The sequence below is a fragment of the Cherax quadricarinatus genome, chromosome 13 (assembly GCF_038502225.1).
Source record: "Cherax quadricarinatus isolate ZL_2023a chromosome 13, ASM3850222v1, whole genome shotgun sequence".
Lineage (NCBI taxonomy): Eukaryota > Metazoa > Arthropoda > Malacostraca > Decapoda > Parastacidae > Cherax > Cherax quadricarinatus.
The window spans coordinates 8581667-8608106 of NC_091304.1; the positions used below are offsets into that span (position 1 = coordinate 8581667).

At 40.6% G+C, this 26440-nt stretch overlaps 1 protein-coding gene across 1 annotated transcript; it reads right to left on the reverse strand.

The window, feature by feature from the left end:
* Positions 1-50: 50 nt before the first annotated feature.
* Positions 51-26104, reverse strand: LOC128688483 (putative glucosylceramidase 4). The gene is made up of 12 exons (XM_070084450.1): positions 25968-26104; positions 21196-21378; positions 20566-20695; positions 19600-19753; positions 19218-19378; positions 5665-5746; positions 5389-5541; positions 4861-5005; positions 3273-3352; positions 2123-2233; positions 1067-1233; positions 51-323 (listed from the first exon to the last, which is right to left on the reverse strand). Exons 1-12 carry the CDS (start codon positions 26017-26019, stop codon positions 227-229), a joined length of 1515 nt encoding a protein of 504 aa, XP_069940551.1. The 5' UTR covers positions 26020-26104; the 3' UTR covers positions 51-226.
* Positions 26105-26440: the final 336 nt, after the last annotated feature.

Below are 26440 nucleotides of genomic sequence, written 5' to 3' on the forward strand. Positions count from 1 at the left end.
ACTTTTGCAAAATTTGCGTATTTTTCTATAAGGACACTAAAGCAAGAGAATGAAAAACCTCATTTATTTCCTGAACACAGTTCTGGTTGAGTGTGGGACTTCGATTTGGTAGTTTCGTCGCCTCAGTACTTCCTGTGTTCCAAGTCTGGCTGGATCCTATAAGCCCATTGACAGAATTACAGTGACTCAATTGGAAAAAAAAAACATTGCCAAGGAATACATAATATTAATACAGGATGGTCTGGAGGGATTTGGCAGGCAGCCTGTGGTTGACATAAATGCCTGAACCATCGTTTACGGAGACATCCAACTCATTGTCATCTCTGTAATCAGAAACAAATGGAGATCATATATTTTTATCAGATTGCGAATGACTGTTATGTGCTAAATAAAACAATACATTTTCCTAAGCAAAGGTCGAATATTTTACATGTAGTTCAAGATCATCATTAAGGAGACTGAAACTAAAATGTGAACTTAAGAGATATTACTGTTATAATTCTAGGACTTGGGTAGTTATGCGACCTCTGTTCGCGCATCAAAACAGCCTCTTAACATACATTATTTGCAATAATATGTTATAATTGATTTAATATGTTTAATTGACATTAAACCTAATTTAGCCTACAAAACGAATCTAGAGGAATTGGATTGGCTTAAGCATGTACTTTAATAATAATGGCATCGTTAGCAGAAAATGTTATAACAAATTTCTGTTCAGATATTAAATGAAAGAAGCTAGATAATTACCGACTGTAATTGTCTATTCAAGTTTGTAGGGGATGAACTCTTGGTCTTCATGCGGCCCTAACCTATCGACCCACTTAAGGGAAATAGCCTCATCACAGCTTTATCATCGTAAAATTTTAGGACCTACCAACTGCCAGGGTCAGTAATTTCACAATATTCCTTCTGTCTAACCTTCCAGAATGTTTTTATCCTTAGAAGAGTTCAAGGTTATAGTAAACTTCCAATGTATTATACACTGGATAATACATCACTCGGTGTGCAACAGCTGAGTACACCTAGTCTACGTGGTGTTGTATTATATATATATTTTTCTCACCTGTTGAGGAGAACAACAACAGTACCACCAGCTGTGTCGAGGAAGGAAGCAACATCCAGGGTAGACTGTGTCGTGGTAGTCGAAATGCGTTGAGCACCAGGCAATACAAACTTACTTAAGTGACCCAGGGCGTAAAACAATGGTTGCTTGTAGAATTCTCCCTCTTCCTATAGATTTCAAACATACAGCGATTGCTATTACAATGGAATAAGTCATTTGCACTACTGTCGCTGTCTTTATGAACAATAGTATAATGTACATTTAGTCTTAATAGTAAAGTGTTGACGTTTTGCTCAACATCAACCATTCCACGTTTCCTATTTTTCTTAAAATTGTATTTTATTTCAAACATGATTAGTGAAACATAATTTAAATTAGACTGGGTTACATAAACCTGTGATTAACTTCAAAGAAACAAATTGGAAAAGCATGTCGTAATGCGTTGAGCAAAGAGGAAGACGATGGAAAAATAGGTAAACTGGTATGGTTGGCGTGTATCTCGATGCAAGAATGAGCTGCTCTCTCAACTATAATACCATGAAGCCTGAAAAAACCTGTCTACCTCCTATTTCAGTCAGGTTCAGCTATGTTCAGATTGTGTATTTGCTTTAAAGTTCCTTAAAATTCATCGCTTCATTCTCTCGATTTTAGCTGTGCTTTGTTGACACTTTAAAAAGTCGGCAAACTACATGATATCAAAGGTTTAAAAAAAAAAAAGGCAAATTCATGGTGCTATGCCTTAACAGCACAACTATAAGCAAAGGAAACTATCTGAAGTGGAAATCGCAGAAAAAAAATACATGCAGACTGGCGTTTAAGAACCAAATTTTAGTTCATTATTACCCAGCTCATCACGGGTTAACCCAACGATCCTATTCTGGTCTAACCTAACCTAGATACAAAATTCAACTTAGATCTGGCAAAAATAAACTAACTGTAGTACGTGAGATAATGTCCATCGTATTTGGAGTACAGATTGCATTACCAATGGATTTAGTCAAAATTCTTAATTACCGAGTACATTATGTATAACAATTTCATGTATGTTATACTAACCGCGTTGACGATGATTGTGGCGTCGAGGAAGTTGTTAGCCCAGTTGGGTCCTCCCTGCATGTCCAAAGCCAAATTCCAGTCCACCCAACCCGTCGAGAAATGATTCATACTCTGCAGGGACGAAGACATATGTGGGTGTTTTTACTGTCAATGTTACCATTACAATTGTAGGGAATGAAGACTCGTTTGTTTTATCAGTCATTCAGGGGGAAAACAGTTAACTAAAGATATGTATAATCTTGGATCGGTTAGTCAAATTAAAATATTTCATGTTCAGTAAATTTTGGGAAAGTGGCGTTTACATCCGTTTACATCCATCCAGGATGACGTTTACATCCGTCCAGGACCTAAACCTCATCGGGACGGATGGAAATGTCATCTTAATTTGATTTACAGTTTGTTGGAGAGTTGCGAATTATGTTATTAGGTTACTTTTACTGCCAAATTAAACGTTCATAGATCAAAAATGTCCCTGATTTTAATTAGCTCTTTTCTGTAGGTGATTCACATGTATTCATTGTTATAAAAAGAAGGTGACAGCAAAATATTATTATGAAGTATGAACTCAAAATATAAACTAAAATGTCTACACATTATACCGTGACCTCTTCCAAGGACGCGGGTTAGTTACGTTGAACCACAAGTAACGTGAAAGTAATCAACACGATTTTTTTTATATACAAAGCCAGATACATTTTTTTTTCCGAAAATATTGTGGAAATTTTTGAATTTTCCTAAATTCAGTATATGTAAATTTGAATAACATAATAACTGTGTATTAAAATTATGCTATTTGACCCTATCAAGAAATTTAGTGTGGTTGTACAAATTATACAATGACAGGTATAACTATTAAAAATCTAATAATTTCAACAAGATTTTTCTTCTATTGTTGAACACTGCAGTGTATATGTGGACATTAAACTTAGCAAAATTCAGTATTTTATATAAATGCATCATGGAAATGCAGCTTATATTCTTAGTCGTTCTAGATATCGAAATATAAAATTATTAAGCATTATGTTAATTCATCTAAATTAAGAAAATCGTAAAGAATAATAAAAGTTCAGAATTCCTTAGTCAGACCTCCAATTTAAAGCGAAGATTAATTATATTTTGATAAAACTGAGATGAACGCGCTGGGACTTACTTCTATGATATAGTGAGCGTAGTCCTCGGCACGGGCCCAGGAGCCCAGCATCACACTCAAGGGGCCCTCCACGTCGTAACCTGTAAGTAGGAAATATTCAGCTCACTGCAGCTCCGCAATATTACTCATTTAAAACAAAGTTGAGCTTGTCTGGAGAAAATCCTACACCATACTTGGACGATTCCTATACACCCACACTTACGATTTACAACTTCACACTACACCGTCACTTGTTTCCTAACCATTGGGTAGACAGTTCTATTTCTTTGTCTCTTCTTGCTTGACAGGTAACCATGTGCCATAACGATCAGAGCGCCTCTCTCCTAATGACCTCTATACAGATCCGAGGCCGTGGCCCCAACACGGGCCACCAGGCCACGGGCCACCGTGGCCTGGTGGCGAAAGATCTCGCTTCATACGGTGAGGGTCCCAGTTCGATTCCTGGCGAGGGTAAAAACAGTGGGCGTGTTTCCTTACACCGGTTGTCTGTGTTCACCCATCAGTAATAATGGGTACCTGGTGTGGGTCGCATCCTGGGACAAAACTGACACTGGACAAGCACCTAAAGTCGGTTCCTGACCAGCCGGGCTGTGGCTCGTACGTCGGTTTGCGTGCAGCCAGCAGTAACAGCCTGGTTGATCAGGCTCTGATCCACCAGGCCGCCTGGTCACAGACCGGGCCGCGGGGGCGTTGACCCCCGGAACTCTCTCCAGGTAAACTCCAGGTAACATGCCCGAAATGCTCTGCATAACAAGTGGCTTTCTATATAGTAGTCATTGATGTCACCTAGGACTGTATACCTTGTACATGTACTTGTAGAATTAGGTATTATTATTAGTATTAGTATTGTCATTATTATTATTATTATTAAATGGATGAAGAAAAACTTCCCAGTTTTTTTGACAAAAAAAAGGTCTTAATATATGAAAATGAGACCCATTTGAGTTTTTAAATGGGATGGAAAACGTTCTGATACTCTCATAGCAATACCCTAATAATACACAATTAATCCAGTTTTACTTTTTTTTTATTCTTCATCTCTAACTTTATACTTTTCTTTGTACACAAAGCTTAAATGTAAGTTTCTTTAAGTAAGGTCAATACCAATTCTTAAAAGAAAACTATTTAACTGTGGGCAGTTTTGCGGAGTTAGTTTGATGGCTCTACAGTGCACCTCAGCCATCCCAGGGGCAGTAAGTCAGGGAACTGTCCCGACATTGTTACCTAAGCAACTTCTATGGTAATCAACTCAAGAAAAATGTATTTATTCACTTACAGTAATAATGAATAGGTTGCACAACTAATCCAGAAAAGAGCTCTTCATCCAAGGAATTCAACCTACTCTCCCCTTCCTTGAATCCAGCCTTATTGCCTCCCATTCCCCTTAACAGTTAGCGTTTCCCCAAGAAAATAATAAGTACAATTCATAAATTCAGTCGTATAACCATTACAATGAAACATATTAAACATGTTATACTAGTTAAAGAGACTTAATGCAGCTGTGTTTATTTTCGTAACTACAAGGCAAAGATCAAGTGAACGAGAACTAATAATGTACACAACTCCTGTGAAAGTTTGTTTCTCTTACCTTGACAAGCCTCGGTATACAGGATGAACTTTTCCGGGTCCAGTGCTTGAGTTTCGTCCAGAACATTCGCCGATACATATCTATCCGAGTACCAGTGTACCGCTGTACCGTCTATGTATTGAGCACAATCCGGGTCCTCCAGCATCTGTTAACACCACGGTATTCAGTGTAACAGCTGTTGACACTTATCCTGCGTTAGCTAATTTCAGACCTAGTCCTAACTACTGTATACTACACGTTGGAATACATCACTACAGTCAGTTAACCAGGTACTTTGTATTTACTAGTATCAAAATATGTTTTATATTTATTTTTTATTAAGGAGGCTAATTTACCTAATTATCTAAGATGTGAACGACTTGAAAAACGGGAGAAATAGATTTCGAGGCAGTGTGTCATGCCAAGAAGATAATAGGCGCTCAATTGCAGAGCTTATAAACAGCCTACTGAACAATTAATATGTATAATGAACGATGATATACATCATTTTGGAAAATTAACACCCACTAATATCTTTTCCAAACTTACAGGTTGAACATAGGCGGGCAGCGTGTCCCTGTTGAAGTCATCAACCATCATCTTGAGACGTCTCATCCCAGCAGCCTCCAGTGTGGGTCCCAGGTTGGTCTTGAGCCAGTCTCTCATATCCTCCGCCGTCCACCCGCAGGTATTCCACCTCCACTGCAACCACAAACACATCACACAATTATTAACATAGCCAATTTTAACATCTCGGCAGAATAACGAAAATATAACGTGCAATTTATTGTTTGAATAAAAAATATAAATTCAAGAGGGTCTTACGTCTTGGAAGCCAGAGAGAGGTTCATTTTGAGGGGTGAGGCCCCACAGTGGGATTCCCTGCTCCTCGTATGCATCCACGAACCTGACCATAAATAGTGTAGAGATAAGTATCAGTGTGATTCTTTAAAGGAATATTATATATATATATATATATATATATATATATATATATATATATATATATATATATATATATATATATATATATATATATATATATATAAGTAGTCAACTTTTCTACAGGGGCAGGAATTCCGGAAAAGGCCTTCTACAGGGGGAGGAACTTCCGGTTTAGGCTTTTTCCTGGGCGAGGAACTTCCGGTTTGGGCCTTCCACTGAGCGAGGTATCCGGTCTAGGACCAGCAGCTGGAGGGTCACCTTTTCACACCTAGGTGTTACTTCCGGTTTTGACCATGACCTCGCCCTCGAGACTACCTCACCCTTGACCCCCCAACCAATACCCCCACCCCCCACGACCCCCCCGCCTCGCGACCCCACCATCGCGCTGCGCGCCGCGCCCGCGCGCCCCGCCCGCGCGCCCGCCCGCGAGCCCGCCCGCGCCCTTCGCGAGCCCCCCCGCGCCTTCTGCTGCGCCTTCTGCAGCGTCATCCGGATCGCCCCCGCGCCTCGATTTTTTTTTCTTATGATCTCCTTGGATCAAGGTTTTTGGATTCTCCCCCCTATGGGGTTTTCGAAATTCTCCATCTCCTTGGATCAAATTTTTGGGTACCCCTCTCACTTTCACTCCCACCCCAAAATTTCTCGATAATACAAGTTTTGGATTCCCCCCTATGGGGGTTTCGAAATTCTTATGATCTCCTCGGATCAAGTTTTTTCTCGAAATCAAAGTCTCCATCTCCTTGGATCAAATTTTTGGGTACCCCTCCTTTCACCCCAAATTTTCTCGACAATACAATTTTTTGGATCCCCCCTATGGGGTTTTCGAAATTCTCCATCTCCTCGGATCAAGTTTTTTGGATTCCCCCCTATGGGGTTTTCGAAATTCTCCATCTCCTCGGATCAAGTTTTTTGGATTCCCCCCTATGGGGTTTTCGAAATTCTCCAATTCCTCGGATCAAGTTTTTGGGTACCCCTCCTTTCACCCCCCATCCCCAAAAAATTTCTCAATATCAAAGTCTCCACTTCCTCGGATCACCCTCCCACTTTCACCCCCCAACCCCAAAAATTTCTCGATAATACAAGTTTTTGGATTCCCCCCTATGGGGTTTTCGAAATTCTCCATCTCCTTGGATCAAGTTTTTTTGGATTCCCCCCTATGGGGTTTTCGAAATTCTCCATCTCCTCGGATCAAGTTTTTTGGATTCCTCCCTATGGGGTTTTCGAAATTCTCCATCTCCTTGGATCAAGTTTTTTTGGATTCCCCCCTATGGGGTTTTCGAAATTCCTCGGATCAAGTTTTTGGAATCCCCCCTCTGGGGGTAAGCATTCAAAATAGACTCCTCCTATGGGGGCATGCTTACTACAGGTCTAATGAAGGGTGTTTACTCGGCGGTCAGTGACGTCACGTGTTGACCCAGCACACAGGTTGAATCTTGTATACCCTTTTAATTAATAAGGGGACATAGCAGTGACGTCACGCGCACACAGGCTGAATCTTGTCTACCCTTTTAGTTAATAAGGGGACACAGTACATCAGAAAGGCACATTTTTGTTTCGTTAATACCCACAACAATCCAACAATTTCTTTACAACACAAGTCTAGACATTTTTTAACTATTTCATCTCAGGTCACTCCCCCACGAAGTAACCTCCTCCCCACCCTCCCGAACCCTCACACTCCAACCAACACCTCACAATTTTCACTCATAACCCCCAATTTTTCTCGTTTTAACCCTTTTAGTTCATTAAAGTTAATAAGGGGACACATGCATCAGAAAGTCACCACATCGCTTACATCCACTTTCGTTAAATTCACTACTCACAATTTTACATATTACGAAGTTAAATACGCACTTTTACTTTGAACATCTTCAAAACACTCTCATAAATCATTTGAATACTCACAAAAAATACCTTTATACATTTCCAAACAACACTGAAATACTCCAAAATCATCATTCGAACACCCCCAAATCATCTCTGAATACTCCCAGAACACCTTCATAAGTACTCTTGCACATCATTTGAACACCTTCATAAGTACTCTCTTAATCATTTGTACACCTTCAAAAAACACCTTTGAATACTCACATAAACACCCTTGAACACCTTCAAAACACCTTTGAATATCGTTTTTAAACTAATTTCATCACAACCCACTTATATCATCTTTTTTCGGTAACTCTAATTCGACTACACTACCCTCATCAATTACCAACAAATTTTACTCGTTTTAACTAATGTCATCACTGTAACCAAGATTTTCACAAAAAAAAAACTCTATGACACCTAACACACACGCACACACACACCCCACAACACCCACAATTTTTCTCGTTTTAACCCTTTTAGTTCATTAAAGTTAATAAGGGGACACAGTACATCAGAAAGTCACAACAACAACATCCACAACCCACAATTTTTTCTCGTTTTAGCCCTTTTAGTTCATTAAAGTTAATAAGGGGACACACTACATCAGAAAAAGTCCCAACAACAACCCACTTATAACATCTTTTTTCGGTATCTCTAGTTCGACAACAACACCCACATCCCACAACACCCACGAACATTTCCAAAACACTATTTGAGTACTCCCAATTACACCACTGATTACTACTAAAACACCACTGAATTCAATCAAAACACCCTTCAACACCTTCAAACACCCTTGAACACCTTCAAAACACTCTTGAACACCTTCAAAATCACCTTTGAACATTTCCAATCAACACTGAAACACTTCAAAAAACACAATTTGAGTACTCCCAATTACACCACTGAATACTACTAAAACACCGCTGAATTCAATCAAAACACCCTTCAACACCTTCAAAACACCTTTGAACACCTTCAAAACACCTTTGACACCTTCAAAAACACCTTTGAACATTTCCAATCAACACTGAAACACTTCCAAAAAAACACAATTTGAGTACTCCCAATTACACCACTGAATACTACTAAAACACCGCTGAATTCAATCAAAACACCCTTCAACACCTTCAAAACACCTTTGAACACCTTTGAACACCTTCAAAAAAACATTTGAACACACTCAAAACACCTTTGAACACCTTTGAACATTTCCAAACAACACTGAAACACTTCCAAAAACACCATTTGAGTACTCCCAAATACACCACTGAATACTAAAACAGAACTGAATACACTCAAAACACCACCAAAATCACCATAAACTAAGATCAACACCCACATCCCACAACACCCACAACCCACAACACCCACAATTTTTTTCTCGTTTTATCTAATTTCATCAGAAAGTCACAACACCCACACCCCCCATTTTTTTTCTCGTTTTAACCCTTTTAGTTCATTAAAGTTAATAAGGGGACACACTACATCAGAAAAAGTCCCAACAACAACCCACTTATAACATTTTTTTTTCGGTATCTCTAGTTCGACAACAACACCCACAACACCCACATCCCACAACACCCATGAACATTTCCAAAACACTATTTGAGTACTCCCAATTACACCACTGATTACTACTAAAACACCGCTGAATTCAATCAAAACACCCTTCAACACCTTCAAACACCCTTGAACACCTTCAAAACACTCTTGAACACTTTTCAAAAACACCTTTGAACATTTCCAATCAACACTGAAACACTTCCAAAAAACACAATTTGAGTACTCCCAATTACACCACTGATTACTACTAAAACACCGCTGAATTCAATCAAAACACCCTTCAACACCTTCAAACACCCTTGAACACACTCAAAACACCCTTCAACACCTTCAAAACACCTTTGAACACCTTCAAAACACCTTTGAACACATTCAAAACACTCTCATAATCATTTGAACACACTAAAAACACCTTTGAATAACCTCAAAACACCTTCGAACACCTTCAAAACACCCTTGAACACCCTTGATCACCTTCAAAAAAAACAACATTTGAACACACTCAAAACACCTTTGAACACCTTTGAACATTTCCAAACAACACTGAAACACTTCCAAAAACACCATTTGAGTACTCCCAAATACACCACTGAATACTAAAACACCACTGAATACACTCAAAACACCACCAAAATCACCATAAACTAAGATCAACACCCACACCCCACAACACCCACAACCCACAACACCCACAATTTTTTTCTCGTTTTATCTAATTTCATCAGAAAGTCACAACACCCACACCCCCCATTTTTTTCTCGTTTTAACCCTTTTAGTTCATTAAAGTTAATAAGGGGCCACACTACATCAGAAAAAGTCACAAAAACAACCCACTTATAACGTCTTTTCGGTATCTCTAGTTCGACAACAACACCCACATCCCACATCACCCACATCCCACATCCCCCACACACACACACAGACACACACACACACACATCCCTAACCTAGCCTAACCTAACCTAACTTATCCTAACATAACCTAACCTAACCTAACTTATCCTAACCTAGCCTAACCTAACCTAACCTTACCTAAATTATCCTAACCTAACCTAACCTAGCCTAACCTAACCTAACTTAACCTAACCTAACCTAACCTAACCGAACCTACCCTAACCTAACCTTACCTAACCTAACCTAGCCTAACCTAACCTAACCTAACTTAACCTAACCCAACCTAACCTAACCTAACCTAGCCTAACCTAACTTAACCTAACCTAACCTAACCTACCCTAACCTAACCTAACCTAACCTATCTTAACCTTACCTAACCTAACCTAGCCGAACCTATCCTAACCTAACCTAAAATATATTGGAACACTTCCAAAATACATTAGAGTACTCCAGAATTACTTTGAACGACTCCATTTTTGGATATTTCCAAATTAGTTTTGAAAACTTTATCGTAAAATCGAACATTATTTTCTTGTTGGTAAAACACACTCAATGGTAGAAATATTTACTCGATTTCCGAATAGAAGCACTGTCCTCGCTCTGAGAGACTCATTGTGGGTCACCCCAACACATGGTGTAATGCGCTTCACACCCAAGGTAGAACATAACACCTGCGTCAACTCAGGACAGACAGGCGCCATGTAATGCGGGTAACATCCAAGGTAGAAAATCATCTCTTTCCAGACCAACTGTCTATCCTAACCTAACCTAACCTAACCTAATTCCTAACCTAACCTAACCTCACCTAACCGAACCTAACCTAACTCCATCAATCACCTCTATCCTAACCTAACCTAACCTAACCTAACCCAACCTAACTCCATCAAACACCTCTATCCTAACCTAACCTAACCTATCCTAACCTAACCTAACTCCATCGAACACCTCGAATACTACCTAACTTAACCTAACCTAACCTTACCTAACCTACCGAACCTAACCTAACCTAACCTAACCTATCCTAACCTGTCCCAACCTAACCTAACCTAACCTATCCTAACCTAACCTAACCTAACCTAACCTAACTTATCCTAAGCTAACCTAACCTAACTTATCCTAACCTAACCTATCCTAACCTAACCTAAACACTGACTAACTTTGAACCAACTCTGAACACCACTGATCTTCTTCAAAAAATGCTCTGCACATCATTTGAACACCTTCAAAAAAAACACCATCAAACACCTCCGAATACTCCCAAAAAAAACACTACTGATTACTACCAAATCACCACTGAATACTACCAATCACCGTCAAAATCACCAGAAACTAAGTTTAACATCACCATCTAACATCCTTTTTATAGAAATCCCCTCAAATCACTATAACCAAGAACTCCCTCCCCATTTGGCGCATAAAAAAAAAAGCATGAACACAAACCTAATACGCAAACACTTAGTACATGATCACCATCAACTGAAAACATATCTTATACACACACATAATATAGCAGCTAATTCACACCCATAATCATTTCCATGTTCACTTAGCCATCAAAATTCACTAATACTTCATAGGAAAATAATGCATTTTTATAAACATTTCAATACTAATACACACAATACACAAAAAATCATATTTGGATATATCTCCAAGTGCACTTCACACCACTACCATTAACACACGATGTCTCACCTCAGATTGACAGAGTTTCACCTTACCAGTGACGTCACACTTACCCATTGATGTTAGGTTGGTGGTTGGTAACCCCATCATTAAGACCTGGCCCCTTGTTTCAACCTGGTTGTACCCTACATTATTCCTAAGAATACTATATGCCTCCAAGATGATTACCAGATATGATCCCCTCAACCAAGATCAGTGGAGGTCACATATTTTTATAATTCCATTCTCACAAAATCACGACTTGCTTGGCAATTCCATATCATGTTTGCTTGTGGATTTGTCAACACTAATCACCAAGAGTCACTGTGGGCCTAAGATCATGGCGTCTCACTACTGTGATCATGAGCAAAACACTTTATTTTTAAAACATTTCGCACAGTAAGTCACATTGCTGAAAAATGTTAATACAACACTCTAACCAACATTCTATAATATAACATGAGCACTATAACATAGTCATCTATCATTGTGAATAATATAGTCATTCCCACATATTATACATTTCCAATTGGAAATAAGATACAGACTGTAGTCAACCAAATGCCTTAAGACATTCACTTCTCCAACTAAAGATGATACATACCTCCTCAGTCCCTTCTTCCTTCCTTATTCTTCCATTCCAGTGATATTCTGTAGCTGCTGCTTAACCCCTGACGGTTCCATCACGACGGTAGTGGAGCCAGAGGAACCTATCACCTCTCCCAAATAATTGCCTTACTACACTCTGGCTCCTGAAGGTCGGTGGATCCGTGCCAAGTTGTTGGCCTGTGGAGGATATACGGGAAATGAATAAGGAAGGAAGTTTTAGGGGTGATGTGTATGTCTTAGTTGGAGGTGAATGTCTTAGATTTGGTGTGTATGTCTCATGTCTTAAATTTCCAATTGAAATGTATAATATGTGGGTGTTTGTGTATTATTTTTTTGTGATAGTGATATGTTATAGTGCTCATGTTATGTTATAGATGTTGGTGGAAGTGTTGTGGTATTTTTGTGTATGTCTTATTTTTGTGCGAATGTTTAAAAAATAAGTGTTTTCAGTGATCATAGTAGTTTTGAGATGCATGATCTTAGATTTTTTTTTGGTGATCTTGGTGATTAGTGTTGATAGATGACGGTAAACATGATATGGAATTGGTGATCGTGATTTTTGTGTGAATAATTATAAAAATGTGTGTTTTCTGTGATCTTGGTGTTGGGGATCATAAAATCTGGTAATCGTCTTGGATATAGTGTTCTTAGATAATGTAGGGTACAACAGGTTGAAACAAGGGGGGGTTAGGTGTGATGTTACCAACCACCAAGTAACACAATGGGAGTGTGACGTCACTGGAGGTGAGCTCGTCGGTCCTGTGAGGTGAGACATCGTGTGTTGGTGGTAGTGAGGTGAGTGCGCTTAGATATTGTCAAATATGATTTTTTTTTGTGTGTGTGTGTGTGTGAAATGTTTATAAAAATGATTGTTTTCTGTGATATTAGTGATTTTGAGGTAAGTGAACATGGGTGATTGTAGTTGGTGATTGTCTTATATTATGTGTGTGTATAAGATATGTTTTCAGTTGATGGTGATCATGTACTAAGTGTTTGCGTATTAGGTTTGTGTTCATGCTTTTTTTTTATGCGCCAAATGGGGAGGGAGTTCTTGGTTATAGTGATTTGAGGGGATTTCTATAAAAAGGATGTTAGATGGTGATGTTAAACTTAGTTTCTGGTGATTTTGACGGTGATTGGTAGTATTCAGTGGTGATTTGGTAGTAATCAGTAGTGTTTTTTTTGGGGAGTATTCGGAGGTGTTTGATGGTGTTTTTTTTGAAGGTGTTCAAATGATGTGCAGAGCATTTTTTGAAGAAGATCAGTGGTGTTCAGAGTTGGTTCAAAGTTAGTCAGTGTTTAGGTTAGGTTAGGATAGGTTAGGTTAGGATAAGTTAGGTTAGGTTAGCTTAGGATAAGTTAGGTTAGGTTAGGTTAGGTTAGGTTAGGATAGGTTAGGTTAGGTTAGGTTGGGACAGGTTAGGATAGGTTAGGTTAGGTTAGGTTAGGTTCGGTAGGTTAGGTAAGGTTAGGTTAGGTTAAGTTAGGTAGTATTCGAGGTGTTCGATGGAGTTAGGTTAGGTTAGGATAGGTTAGGTTAGGTTAGGATAGAGGTGTTTGATGGAGTTAGGTTGGGTTAGGTTAGGTTAGGTTAGGATAGAGGTGATTGATGGAGTTAGGTTAGGTTCGGTTAGGTGAGGTTAGGTTAGGTTAGGAATTAGGTTAGGTTAGGTTAGGTTAGGATAGACAGTTGGTCTGGAAAGAGATGATTTTCTACCTTGGATGTTACCCGCATTACATGGCGCCTGTCTGTCCTGAGTTGACGCAGGTGTTATGTTCTACCTTGGGTGTGAAGCGCATTACACCATGTGTTGGGGTGACCCACAATGAGTCTCTCAGAGCGAGGACAGTGCTTCTATTCGGAAATCGAGTAAATATTTCTACCATTGAGTGTGTTTTACCAACAAGAAAATAATGTTCGATTTTACGATAAAGTTTTCAAAACTAATTTGGAAATATCCAAAAATGGAGTCGTTCAAAGTAATTCTGGAGTACTCTAATGTATTTTGGAAGTGTTCCAATATATTTTAGGTTAGGTTAGGATAGGTTCGGCTAGGTTAGGTTAGGTAAGGTTAAGATAGGTTAGGTTAGGTTAGGTTAGGGTAGGTTAGGTTAGGTTAGGTTAAGTTAGGTTAGGCTAGGTTAGGTTAGGTTAGGTTGGGTTAGGTTAAGTTAGGTTAGGTTAGGTTAGGCTAGGTTAGGTTAGGTAAGGTTAGGTTAGGGTAGGTTCGGTTAGGTTAGGTTAGGTTAAGTTAGGTTAGGTTAGGCTAGGTTAGGTTAGGTTAGGATAATTTAGGTAAGGTTAGGTTAGGTTAGGATAAGTTAGGTTAGGTTAGGTTATGTTAGGATAAGTTAGGTTAGGTTAGGCTAGGTTAGGGATGTGTGTGTGTGTGTGTCTGTGTGTGTGTGTGGGGGATGTGGGATGTGGGTGATGTGGGATGTGGGTGTTGTTGTCGAACTAGAGATACCGAAAAGACGTTATAAGTGGGTTGTTTTTGTGACTTTTTCTGATGTAGTGTGGCCCCTTATTAACTTTAATGAACTAAAAGGGTTAAAACGAGAAAAAAATGGGGGGTGTGGGTGTTGTGACTTTCTGATGAAATTAGATAAAACGAGAAAAAAATTGTGGGTGTTGTGGGTTGTGGGTGTTGTGGGGTGTGGGTGTTGATCTTAGTTTATGGTGATTTTGGTGGTGTTTTGAGTGTATTCAGTGGTGTTTTAGTATTCAGTGGTGTATTTGGGAGTACTCAAATGGTGTTTTTGGAAGTGTTTCAGTGTTGTTTGGAAATGTTCAAAGGTGTTCAAAGGTGTTTTGAGTGTGTTCAAATGTTGTTTTTTTTTGAAGGTGATCAAGGGTGTTCAAGGGTGTTTTGAAGGTGTTCGAAGGTGTTTTGAGGTTATTCAAAGGTGTTTTGAGTGTGTTCAAATGATTATGAGAGTGTTTTGAATGTGTTCAAAGGTGTTTTGAAGGTGTTCAAAGGTGTTTTGAAGGTGTTGAAGGGTGTTTTGAGTGTGTTCAAGGGTGTTTGAAGGTGTTGAAGGGTGTTTTGATTGAATTCAGCGGTGTTTTAGTAGTAATCAGTGGTGTAATTGGGAGTACTCAAATTGTGTTTTTTGGAAGTGTTTCAGTGTTGATTGGAAATGTTCAAAGGTGTTTTTGAAAAGTGTTCAAGAGTGTTTTGAAGGTGTTCAAGGGTGTTTGAAGGTGTTGAAGGGTGTTTTGATTGAATTCAGCGGTGTTTTAGTAGTAATCAGTGGTCTAATTGGGAGTACTCAAATAGTGTTTTGGAAATGTTCATGGGTGTTGTGGGATGTGGGTGTTGTGGGTGTTGTTGTCGAACTAGAGATACCGAAAAAAAAATGTTATAAGTGGGTTGTTGTTGGGACTTTTTCTGATGTAGTGTGTCCCCTTATTAACTTTAATGAACTAAAAGGGTTAAAACGAGAAAAAAAATGGGGGGTGTGGGTGTTGTGACTTTCTGATGAAATTAGATAAAACGAGAAAAAAATTGTGGGTGTTGTGGGTTGTGGGTGTTGTGGGATGTGGGTGTTGATCTTAGTTTATGGTGATTTTGGTGGTGTTTTGAGTGTATTCAGTGGTGTTTTAGTATTCAGTGGTGTATTTGGGAGTACTCAAATGGTGTTTTTGGAAGTGTTTCAGTGTTGTTTGGAAATGTTCAAAGGTGTTCAAAGGTGTTTTGAGTGTGTTCAAATGTTTTTTGAAGGTGTTCAAAGGTGTTCAAAGGTGTTTTGAAGGTGTTGAAGGGTGTTTTGATTGAATTCAGCGGTGTTTTAGTAGTATTCAGTGGTGTAATTGGGAGTACTCAAATTGTGTTTTTTTGGAAGTGTTTCAGTGTTGATTGGAAATGTTCAAAGGTGTTTTTGAAGGTGTCAAAGGTGTTTTGAAGGTGTTCAAAGGTGTTTTGAAGGTGTTGAAGGGTGTTTTGATTGAATTCAGCGGTGTTTTAGTAGTATTCAGTGGTGTAATTGGGAGTACTCAAATTGTGTTTTTTGGAAGTGTTTCAGTGTTGATTGGAAATGTTCAAAGGTGATTTTGAAGGTGTTCAAGAGTGTTTTGAAGGTGTTCAAGGGTGTTTGAAGGTGTTGAAGGGTGTTTTGATTGAATTCAGTGGTGTTTTAGTAGTAATCAGTGGTGTAATTGGGAGTACTCAAATAGTGTTTTGGAAATGTTCGTGGGTGTTGTGGGATGTGGGTGTTGTTGTCGAACTAGAGATACCGAAAAAAGATGTTATAAGTGGGTTGTTGTTGGGACTTTTTCTGATGTAGTGTGTCCCCTTATTAACTTTAATGAACTAAAAGGGCTAAAACGAGAAAAAATTGTGGGTTGTGGATGTTGTTGTTGTGACTTTCTGATGTACTGTGTCCCCTTATTAACTTTAATGAACTAAAAGGGTTAAAACGAGAAAAATTGTGGGTGTTGTGGGGTGTGTGTGTGCGTGTGTGTTAGGTGTCATAGAGTTTTTTTTTTTGTGAAAATCTTGGTTACAGTGATGACATTAGTTAAAACGAGTAAAATTTGTTGGTAATTGATGAGGGTAGTGTAGTCGAATTAGAGTTACCGAAAAAAGATGATATAAGTGGGTTGTGATGAAATTAGTTTAAAAACGATATTCAAAGGTGTTTTGAAGGTGTTCAAGGGTGTTTATGTGAGTATTCAAAGGTGTTTTTTGAAGGTGTACAAATGATTAAGAGAGTACTTATGAAGGTGTTCAAATGATGTGCAAGAGTACTTATGAAGGTGTTCTGGGAGTATTCAGAGATGATTTGGGGGTGTTCGAATGATGATTTTGGAGTATTTCAGTGTTGTTTGGAAATGTATAAAGGTATTTTTTGTGAGTATTCAAATGATTTATGAGAGTGTTTTGAAGATGTTCAAAGTAAAAGTGCGTATTTAACTTCGTAATATGTAAAATTGTGAGTAGTGAATTTAACGAAAGTGGATGTAAGCGATGTGGTGACTTTCTGATGCATGTGTCCCCTTATTAACTTTAATGAACTAAAAGGGTTAAAACGAGAAAAATTGGGGGTTATGAGTGAAAATTGTGAGGTGTTGGTTGGAGTGTGAGGGTTCGGGAGGGTGGGGAGGAGGTTACTTCGTGGGGGAGTGACCTGAGATGAAATAGTTAAAAAAATGTCTAGACTTGTGTTGTAAAGAAATTGTTGGATTGTTGTGGGTATTAACGAAACAAAAATGTGCCTTTCTGATGTACTGTGTCCCCTTATTAACTAAAAGGGTAGACAAGATTCAGCCTGTGTGCGCGTGACGTCACTGCTATGTCCCCTTATTAATTAAAAGGGTATACAAGATTCAACCTGTGTGCTGGGTCAACACGTGACGTCACTGACCGCCGAGTAAACACCCTTCATTAGACCTGTAGTAAGCATGCCCCCATAGGAGGAGTCTATTTTGAATGCTTACCCCCAGAGGGGGGATTCCAAAAACTTGATCCGAGGAATTTCGAAAACCCCATAGGGGGGAATCCAAAAAAACTTGATCCAAGGAGATGGAGAATTTCGAAAACCCCATAGGGAGGAATCCAAAAAACTTGATCCGAGGAGATGGAGAATTTCGAAAACCCCATAGGGGGGAATCCAAAAAAACTTGATCCAAGGAGATGGAGAATTTCGAAAACCCCATAGGGGGGAATCCAAAAACTTGTATTATCGAGAAATTTTTGGGGTTGGGGGGTGAAAGTGGGAGGGTGATCCGAGGAAGTGGAGACTTTGATATTGAGAAATTTTTTGGGGATGGGGGGTGAAAGGAGGGGTACCCAAAAACTTGATCCGAGGAATTGGAGAATTTCGAAAACCCCATAGGGGGGAATCCAAAAAACTTGATCCGAGGAGATGGAGAATTTCGAAAACCCCATAGGGGGGAATCCAAAAAACTTGATCCGAGGAGATGGAGAATTTCGAAAACCCCATAGGGGGGATCCAAAAAATTGTATTGTCGAGAAAATTTGGGGTGAAAGGAGGGGTACCCAAAAATTTGATCCAAGGAGATGGAGACTTTGATTTCGAGAAAAAACTTGATCCGAGGAGATCATAAGAATTTCGAAACCCCCATAGGGGGGAATCCAAAACTTGTATTATCGAGAAATTTTGGGGTGGGAGTGAAAGTGAGAGGGGTACCCAAAAATTTGATCCAAGGAGATGGAGAATTTCGAAAACCCCATAGGGGGGAGAATCCAAAAACCTTGATCCAAGGAGATCATAAGAAAAAAAAATCGAGGCGCGGGGGCGATCCGGATGACGCTGCAGAAGGCGCAGCAGAAGGCGCGGGGGGGCTCGCGAAGGGCGCGGGCGGGCTCGCGGGCGGGCGCGCGGGCGGGGCGCGCGGGCGCGGCGCGCAGCGCGATGGTGGGGTCGCGAGGCGGGGGGGTCGTGGGGGGTGGGGGTATTGGTTGGGGGGTCAAGGGTGAGGTAGTCTCGAGGGCGAGGTCATGGTCAAAACCGGAAGTAACACCTAGGTGTGAAAAGGTGACCCTCCAGCTGCTGGTCCTAGACCGGATACCTCGCTCAGTGGAAGGCCCAAACCGGAAGTTCCTCGCCCAGGAAAAAGCCTAAACCGGAAGTTCCTCCCCCTGTAGAAGGCCTTTTCCGGAATTCCTGCCCCTGTAGAAAAGTTCACTACTTATATATATATATATATATATATATATATATATATATATATATATATATATATATATATAGATATATATATATATATATATATATATATATATATATTCAGAGGCACGTTCGCCCTATTTTACATCTCTTTCACTTCTCATTAGTCTCAGCCAGGCTCACTTGTTACTCACTTAACAAAATACTCAGACCAAGGCTGCCACATTTCCTTCAACAACTCTCCTGACCCGTTGAACATGCCGTTGGTCTTCATCCAAGACGGGGGTGACCAGGGCGACCCAAAGAACTTTATTTCCTGCGACGACAGTTCTTGGGCTTGCAAGATAAGGGGAATCTGTGGGCAAAATCCGTATTTCGGTTTACTTTATTGTCAGTTAATACTTTCAACTCTTCATTTTTTTTCTATCAGCAATGATACTTGATAACCTGAAGGTAGGAAGTTAGTATTTCCGAATCGTGATGAGCGGACGGATGATCGAGCGTCCACTATTCGTTGCCCTGAATGACCAATACACGTTTGTCACTTTACAATAATGATAACATTAATCTCCTTACTTTGTACTGGTAATCTTCCTCGGTTAAGCTCCAGTACTCTAGTTCCACGTCTCCTTCAACGTCGTCGTAGGAGTATGGTCTGGTGGAGCAGTCGCAGCCAGCAATAGGAATGCGACACAAGTTGTATCCGATCCCCTCAGGAGCGAAGTAGGACCTACATACGTAAATAATTTGGATTTTTCTAAATCTGAGCAAACAACGGGATATATTCTAAAGTTCATTTACAATACAAACTTTTTCGAAGTTTAATTATAAAATGATCATATTTTATACCCTTTTACAGTCTATTTTTCAATTTGAAATTACAACATATTGTAGATGTGACCTGAGAAAACATAAGAATTGAACTTATCGTACAGTTTTGTGGAAAAAAATATATGAATGATGTGTGTATTAAGTCAACTAGAAATTAACCACCCATTTGGTCGAAACAGGGTGACACTTGAGTGAAGCAGGGTGACACTTGAGTGAAGCAGGGTGACACTTGAGTAAATGATCACTTTTCTTTGTGTCTGTGTGTTATCCACTTTCTCTGAAGTTTGTTATTCTACACCATTTAACATGCCTAACCTGGTGGCAGCCTACGTTAACGTACGAACGAGCGTTTGGGATCCAACGAATCTGGTCACGCTAGTAAATTATATGTACCCCGACGCTATTACCTTTCTCTATTATTTTATTATTTATTTATTAAGTATCCCTCGAAAGTGGATACGTAAGGTGACTTTTAGAATTATTTCGATTTGAAACTTTAAACACTATTGTCTCTAATGCAAATACAGTTTCAGGCTGAGTAGGATAATATTTGCCAATATACATAACCGATAGAAGTCTAAATGTTAAGTTATTAACATTTAAGTAACTTAATCTAACCCCCTCCAGCGTAACTCTGTTTCTACTAACTCTTATAGTTCCCTGGGCTTACCTACAAAGTCAACCATACAGACTAAAACACTTAACGTTTACCTGAGCAAGAGGTCCTGGGCCTCTGTGGGTAGACTGTTAACGTTGATGCCTGTAGCGTCAGTGAAGGCGCCACCAAAGCCTATCATGGTCTGGATGGTGTTTCCTCGATCCAGCGTAACCTCTACGGCACCTGGAGACACAAAGGCGTTGATATAGCTGCAAATGAATCATACTTCAGTAAAAACGACTTTCTAAATGTTCACTTTTTAATTTGGCAGATTACAATTCATTCTCGTCCTCTTTGAGAAATGGATTGATAGTCTTGGCCAGCGAAAATAAGGGAACTGCTAACTGTAGTTATCTATTATCTGGAACTCTCATAATGGACATTTATATATCTTAGTGTATATACACCGAGAGGTTTAGGTATCAAGTGTCAGTACACTGAGAAGTGCATACTGCATCTGCGTGTATGCACCTAGAAGTGTATAATGTACCTGTGCGTTTGCACTAAAAGGTTTATATCTCTCAATGCATATACTTCGGATTTTAGTCCCCATTTAAGGTTTGTAGTAAATTGAACAAGTGAAATAGGGCCTAACTAATGATCCTCGTGCAGTCTACAGATTTTAAACCCAACACACTAACCCAATCACTCACTTAAAATTGTTTTCTCGAAAAGCCACTCACCGGGGTCCTCTTCGCTAGAGACAGGCAAGGTCTCCACGTTGAACCGAAGGCCATCCCTGCTGGAGGTGACGGCGGTGTAGCTGCCTTCAGCAGGGAACTCAATAATGCCTGGCTGGTCGCAGTAAGTGGAGTCACAGACGCACACTACACTGTCGTACTCAAACTGGCGAGGGTGGCACTCATCTGGAAAGGAGGCGATAAAACTATTAATCTTAAGCAGCTATGGTTCGATTGCATTAGGGCAATCAAATGGGGGTTTCCCGGTCTATTACACCAGAGTATTTCACAAATGTATGAAATAATCTCTATAAAATGTTACGAAACATCTTGTCCGATAGCAAAACTCCCAGTCCCTATACATACAAACACACGAATACTCAGTAGAAATCTTTCCCACGAAAATAAGCTGACGGCATTGCACTTGCACTCTTTGGAAAGTCGCAGAATTAAGGGAGATTGACTGGAAAATAGGAATAAAGGCAATATCAGTATCATGTTGAAAATATTTAATCAAGACGAGACACTCAGCAATGGCTTTGAGTTGGAGAAATTCGGATTTAGTATGGATATAAGGTAATACTGGATTGAAAATGAAGTTGTAGTTGAGTGTAACAAACTAACAGGTAGCATCACTAAGGCAAGAACTTAAGGTAGCTTAAAATATAGGTTGAGTGGGGACATAAATGGGTATGGGTGGGTGTGAATTGGACTTGCCAAGCACGAGCCAGAAGGCTTGCTACAGTGTTCTTTCGTTCTCAAAATTCACCATTCGTTCTCTAATGTTCTGAACAATGTAAGCAACCCACGAAATTAATTATTAGTTATCTTAGGATAGCTTGCTTTACTTTAAACTTAGCTATCTTATATTTGCAAGCAGTTATACGCCAGTAATAAAGTACATTACAATCATTTCATTTTTTACAGAATTTTAGATACTAACGTCTTGTAACTAGGGTCACACCGTAATATCTTAATATGTTAGAAACAACACGCTTGTGAGCCACACACACACACACACACACACACACACAGCTATATGTGGAGGCCCTAACAGACCACAGCAGAGCCCAGGGAAAGCCGAGAAGGGAAAATGACAGGCCACTGAGCCCAAGTACATTAGCTAGTGAAACTGAAGAAAGGAAAGCTGCAATGGAGGAAATCAAATTGAATGAGGGGATACACAGGGATATGCAGTGGGAGAATGAAAGGGTGAGGTCAGTCTTTGTGTATGGGCTCCAGGAAGTTGAAGGGGAAACATATGAAGCAATAAAACAAGGGAAAAAAAGCAATTGAAAGCATCATGAAAGCAATAGGAGAAAACGACATGACCCAGCTGGAAATTTTTCGGAGAATAGGGGGCTTTGTAAAAAAAAGAACCCGGCCAGTGAAAGTGACCTTCAAGGCAGAATCGACTCGGAACAGGATCCTGCAGGAGAAAGCACGATTAAGGGACATGCCAGCATACAGGAAGGTGTATCTCGACTGCGACAGAACACAAGCAGAAAGGCAGAAACTGAGAGAGATGGTACAAAGGCGAAAGGAGGAAAGAGAGGGGATGGAGAAGACAGACAGGAGATCCCAGGCACAGGAAGATCAAATACAGCCTCCCTCACAACTTCCTATAGAAGCCTCCCAACCAGGTCAACCCCAGTGCAACCAAACACTCTAAAACAAAACACCCATGCCACATCCAATGTCCCCACCCACTGCATTACAAACTCCACCCCCACAGCAACCACCCATAGTTCCTTATCAGGTCTCCCACTTCCCCAACCCCAATACACCTCCCAGACCACAATCTTGGAAAAGAAGTTGAAGGTGTGGTATACAAATGCAGATGGAATAACAAATAAGTATGAGGAGTGGCACGAAAGAATCAGGGAGACATCCCCAGACATAATAGCACTCACAGAAACAAAACTCACCAGAATAATAACAGATTCAATCTTTCCATCCGGATATCAAATCCTCAGGAAAGACAGAGAGAGGAGAGGGGGAGGAGGAGTTGCACTACTCATTAAAAACCAGTGGGGGGTTGAGAAAATGGAAGGAATGGATGGCATGGGCGAAAGGGACTACTTAGTAGGAACAATCCAGTCCAAGGGACAAAAGGTGATAATTGCAGTAATGTACAACCCACCACAGAACTGCAGGAGGCCAAGAGAAGAATACGATGAGAGCAACAGAGCAATGGTCGACACACTAGCCGAGGTGGCCAGGAGAGCACACATGGGGGGAGCAAAGTTACTAGTTATGGGTGATTTCAATCACAAGGAGATTGACTGGGAAAACCTGGAGCCCCATGGGGGTCCCAAAACATGGAGAGCCAAGATGATGGATGTGGTACTGGAAAACCTCATACATCAACATGTTAGAGACACTACCACAGAGAGAGGAGAGGATGAACCAGCAAGACTGGACCTTGTATTCACCTTGAGTAGTTCTGACGTCGAGGATATCGTGTATGAAAGGCCCCTGGGAACTAGTGATCATGTGGTTCTGTGCTTCGACTACATAGTTGAGCTCCAAGTGGAGAGAGCAGCAGGAATAGGGTGGGAAAAACCAAACTACAAAAGGGGAAACTACTCAGGCTTGAGGAACTTCTTTCAAGACATTCAGTGGGAGAGGGAACTGACAGGAAAACCAGTACAAGAAATGATGGACTATGTCGCAACAAAATGCAAGGAGGCAGAGGAAAGGTTTGTTCCCAAGGGAAACAGAAATAATGGGAAGAACAGAACGAGTCCTTGGTTCACCCAAAGGTGTAGGGAGACAAAAACTAGGTGTACTAGAGAATGGAAAAGGTACAGAAGACAGAGAACTCAGGAAAATAAAGATTAGCCGAAGAGCCAGAAACGATTATGCACAGATAAGAAGGGAGGCTCAGCGGCAATACGAAAATGACATAGCATCGAAAGTCAAGACTGACCCAAAGCTGTTGTACAGCCACATCAGGAGGAAAACAACAGTCAAGGACCAGGTAATCAGACTGAGGAAGGGTGATGGGGAATTCACAAGAAACGACCGGGAGGTATGTCAGGAGCTCAACATGAGATTTAAAGAAGTATTTACAGTGGAAACCAGTAGGACTCCAGGAAATCAGAGCAGGGAGGTGCACCAGCAAGTGCTGGATGAGGTATATATAACCAAGGAGGAGGTGAAGAAGCTGCTATGCGAACTTGACACCTCAAAGGCGGTGGGACCAGACAACATCTCTCCATGGGTCCTTAAAGAGGGAGCAGAGATATTGTGTGTACCATTAACAAAGATCTTCAACACATTTGAAACTGGGCAACTCCCCGAGGTATGGAAGATGGCAAATGTAGTCCCAATTTTTAAAAAGGGAGACAGGCATGAGGCACTAAACTACAGACCTGTATCACTAACGTGTATAGTATGCAAGGTCATGGAGAAGATCATCAGGAGGAGAGTGGTGGAGCACCTGGAAAGAAACAAGTGTATAGTTGACAACCAGCATGGTTTCAGGGAGGGAAAATCCTGTGTCACAAACCTACTAGAGTTTTATGACAAGGTGACAGAAGTAAGACAAGAGAGAGAGGGGTGGATCGACTGCATATTTTTGAACTGCAAGAAGGCCTTCGACACAGTTCCTCACAAGAGGTTACTGCAAAAGCTAGAGGATCAGGCACACATAACAGGAAAGGCACTGCAATGGATCAGAGAATACCTGACAGGGAGGCAACAACGAGCCATGGTACGTGACGAGGTGTCAGAGTGGGCGCCTGTGACAAGCGGGGTTCCACAGGGGTCAGTCCTAGGACCTGTGCTGTTCTTGTTATATGTGAATGACATAACGGAAGGGATAGACTCAGAAGTGTCCTTGTTTGCAGATGATGTGAAGTTAATGAGAAGAATCAAATCGGATTAGCATCAGGCAGGACTACAAAGAGACCTGGACAGGCTACAAGCCTGGTCCAGCAACTGGCTCCTTGAGTTTAACCCTGCCAAATGCAAAGTCATGAAGATTGGGGAAGGGCAAAGAAGACCGCAGACACAATATAGTTTAGATGGCCAAAGTCTGCAAACCTCACTCAAAGAAAAAGATCTGGGGGTGAGTATAACACCGAGCATATCTCCTGAGGCGCACATCAATCAGATAACTGCTGCAGCATACGGGCGCCTGGCAAACCTACGGATAGCGTTCCGATACCTCAGTAAGGATTCGTTCAAGACTCTGTATACCATTTACGTCAGGCCCATACTGGAGTATGCAGCACCAGTTTGGAATCCACACCTGGTCAAGCACGTCAAGAAATTAGAGAAAGTGCAAAGGTTTGCAACAAGACTAGTCCCAGAGCTACGGGGATTGTCCTACGAAGAAAGGTTGAGGGAAATCGGCCTGACGACACTGGAGGCCAGGAGGGTCAGGGGAGACATGATAACGACATGTAAAATACTGCGCGGAATAGACGAGGTGGACAAAGACGGGATGTTCCAGAGATGGGACACAGACACAAGAGGTCACAATTGGAAGTTGAAGACTCAGATGAATCAAAGGGATGTTAGAAAGTATTTCTTCAGTCATAGAGTAGTCAAGCCGTGGAATAGCCTAGAAAGTGAAGCAGTGGAGGCGGGAACCATACATAGTTTTAAGGCGAGGTATGATAAAGCTCATGGAGCAGGGAGAGAGAGGACCTAGTAGCAATCAGTGAAGAGGCGGGGCCAGGAGCTATGACTCGACCCCTGCAACCACAAATAGGTGAGTACAAATAGGTGAGTACACACACACACGCATGTGGACTGGCGGTTACCTTGAGCATGGGCGCAGCCCAGCAGAGCCAACACGAGTATCAGAGACCTCATGGCTGTCTTGAAGGGTTGCTTACCCTCTTGCTGAAGTGTCGCTACCCATTGGTTTCTCGTTGTATATATATCACAGTCACAGCGCAGCTGACACCTGCTTCACCTTCCCAATTTCCCACGTTGTTGTTACTGCAGGGGATATTTACCTAACACAAACGGGTTGGTATGTTACGTTTAAAGCTTATCAACTACAAGACCAACATATAAGGCTACATTTTCACCTGCAAATTACTCAAGAATATTTTAATCATTAAGAGATTAAACTAAATATACATTGAGAGGCATACACCTTTAGGTACATATACGTATATATGTGAGGTAATATTGATAAAGGGATTCAGGGAAACCTGAAGACTGATAAAGTGAGTGATAGTGAAAAGGTTTCTTGTTTTAAGGTCACCACCTGACATCAGTGGGAGAA

Coding starts and splice junctions, on each gene's coding strand:
- LOC128688483 (XM_070084450.1), bottom strand. CDS start 26,019: ATGAGGTCTCTGATACTCGTGTTGGCTCTGCTGGGCTGCGCCCATGCT. Junction 19,379..19,599: donor AGGAAGATTACCAGTACAAA/GTAAGGAGATTA, acceptor TTTTGCCCACAG/ATTCCCCTTATCTTGCAAGC. Junction 5,747..19,217: donor TGGTCTGAGTATTTTGTTAA/GTGAGTAACAAG, acceptor ATTTATGGTCAG/GTTCGTGGATGCATACGAGG.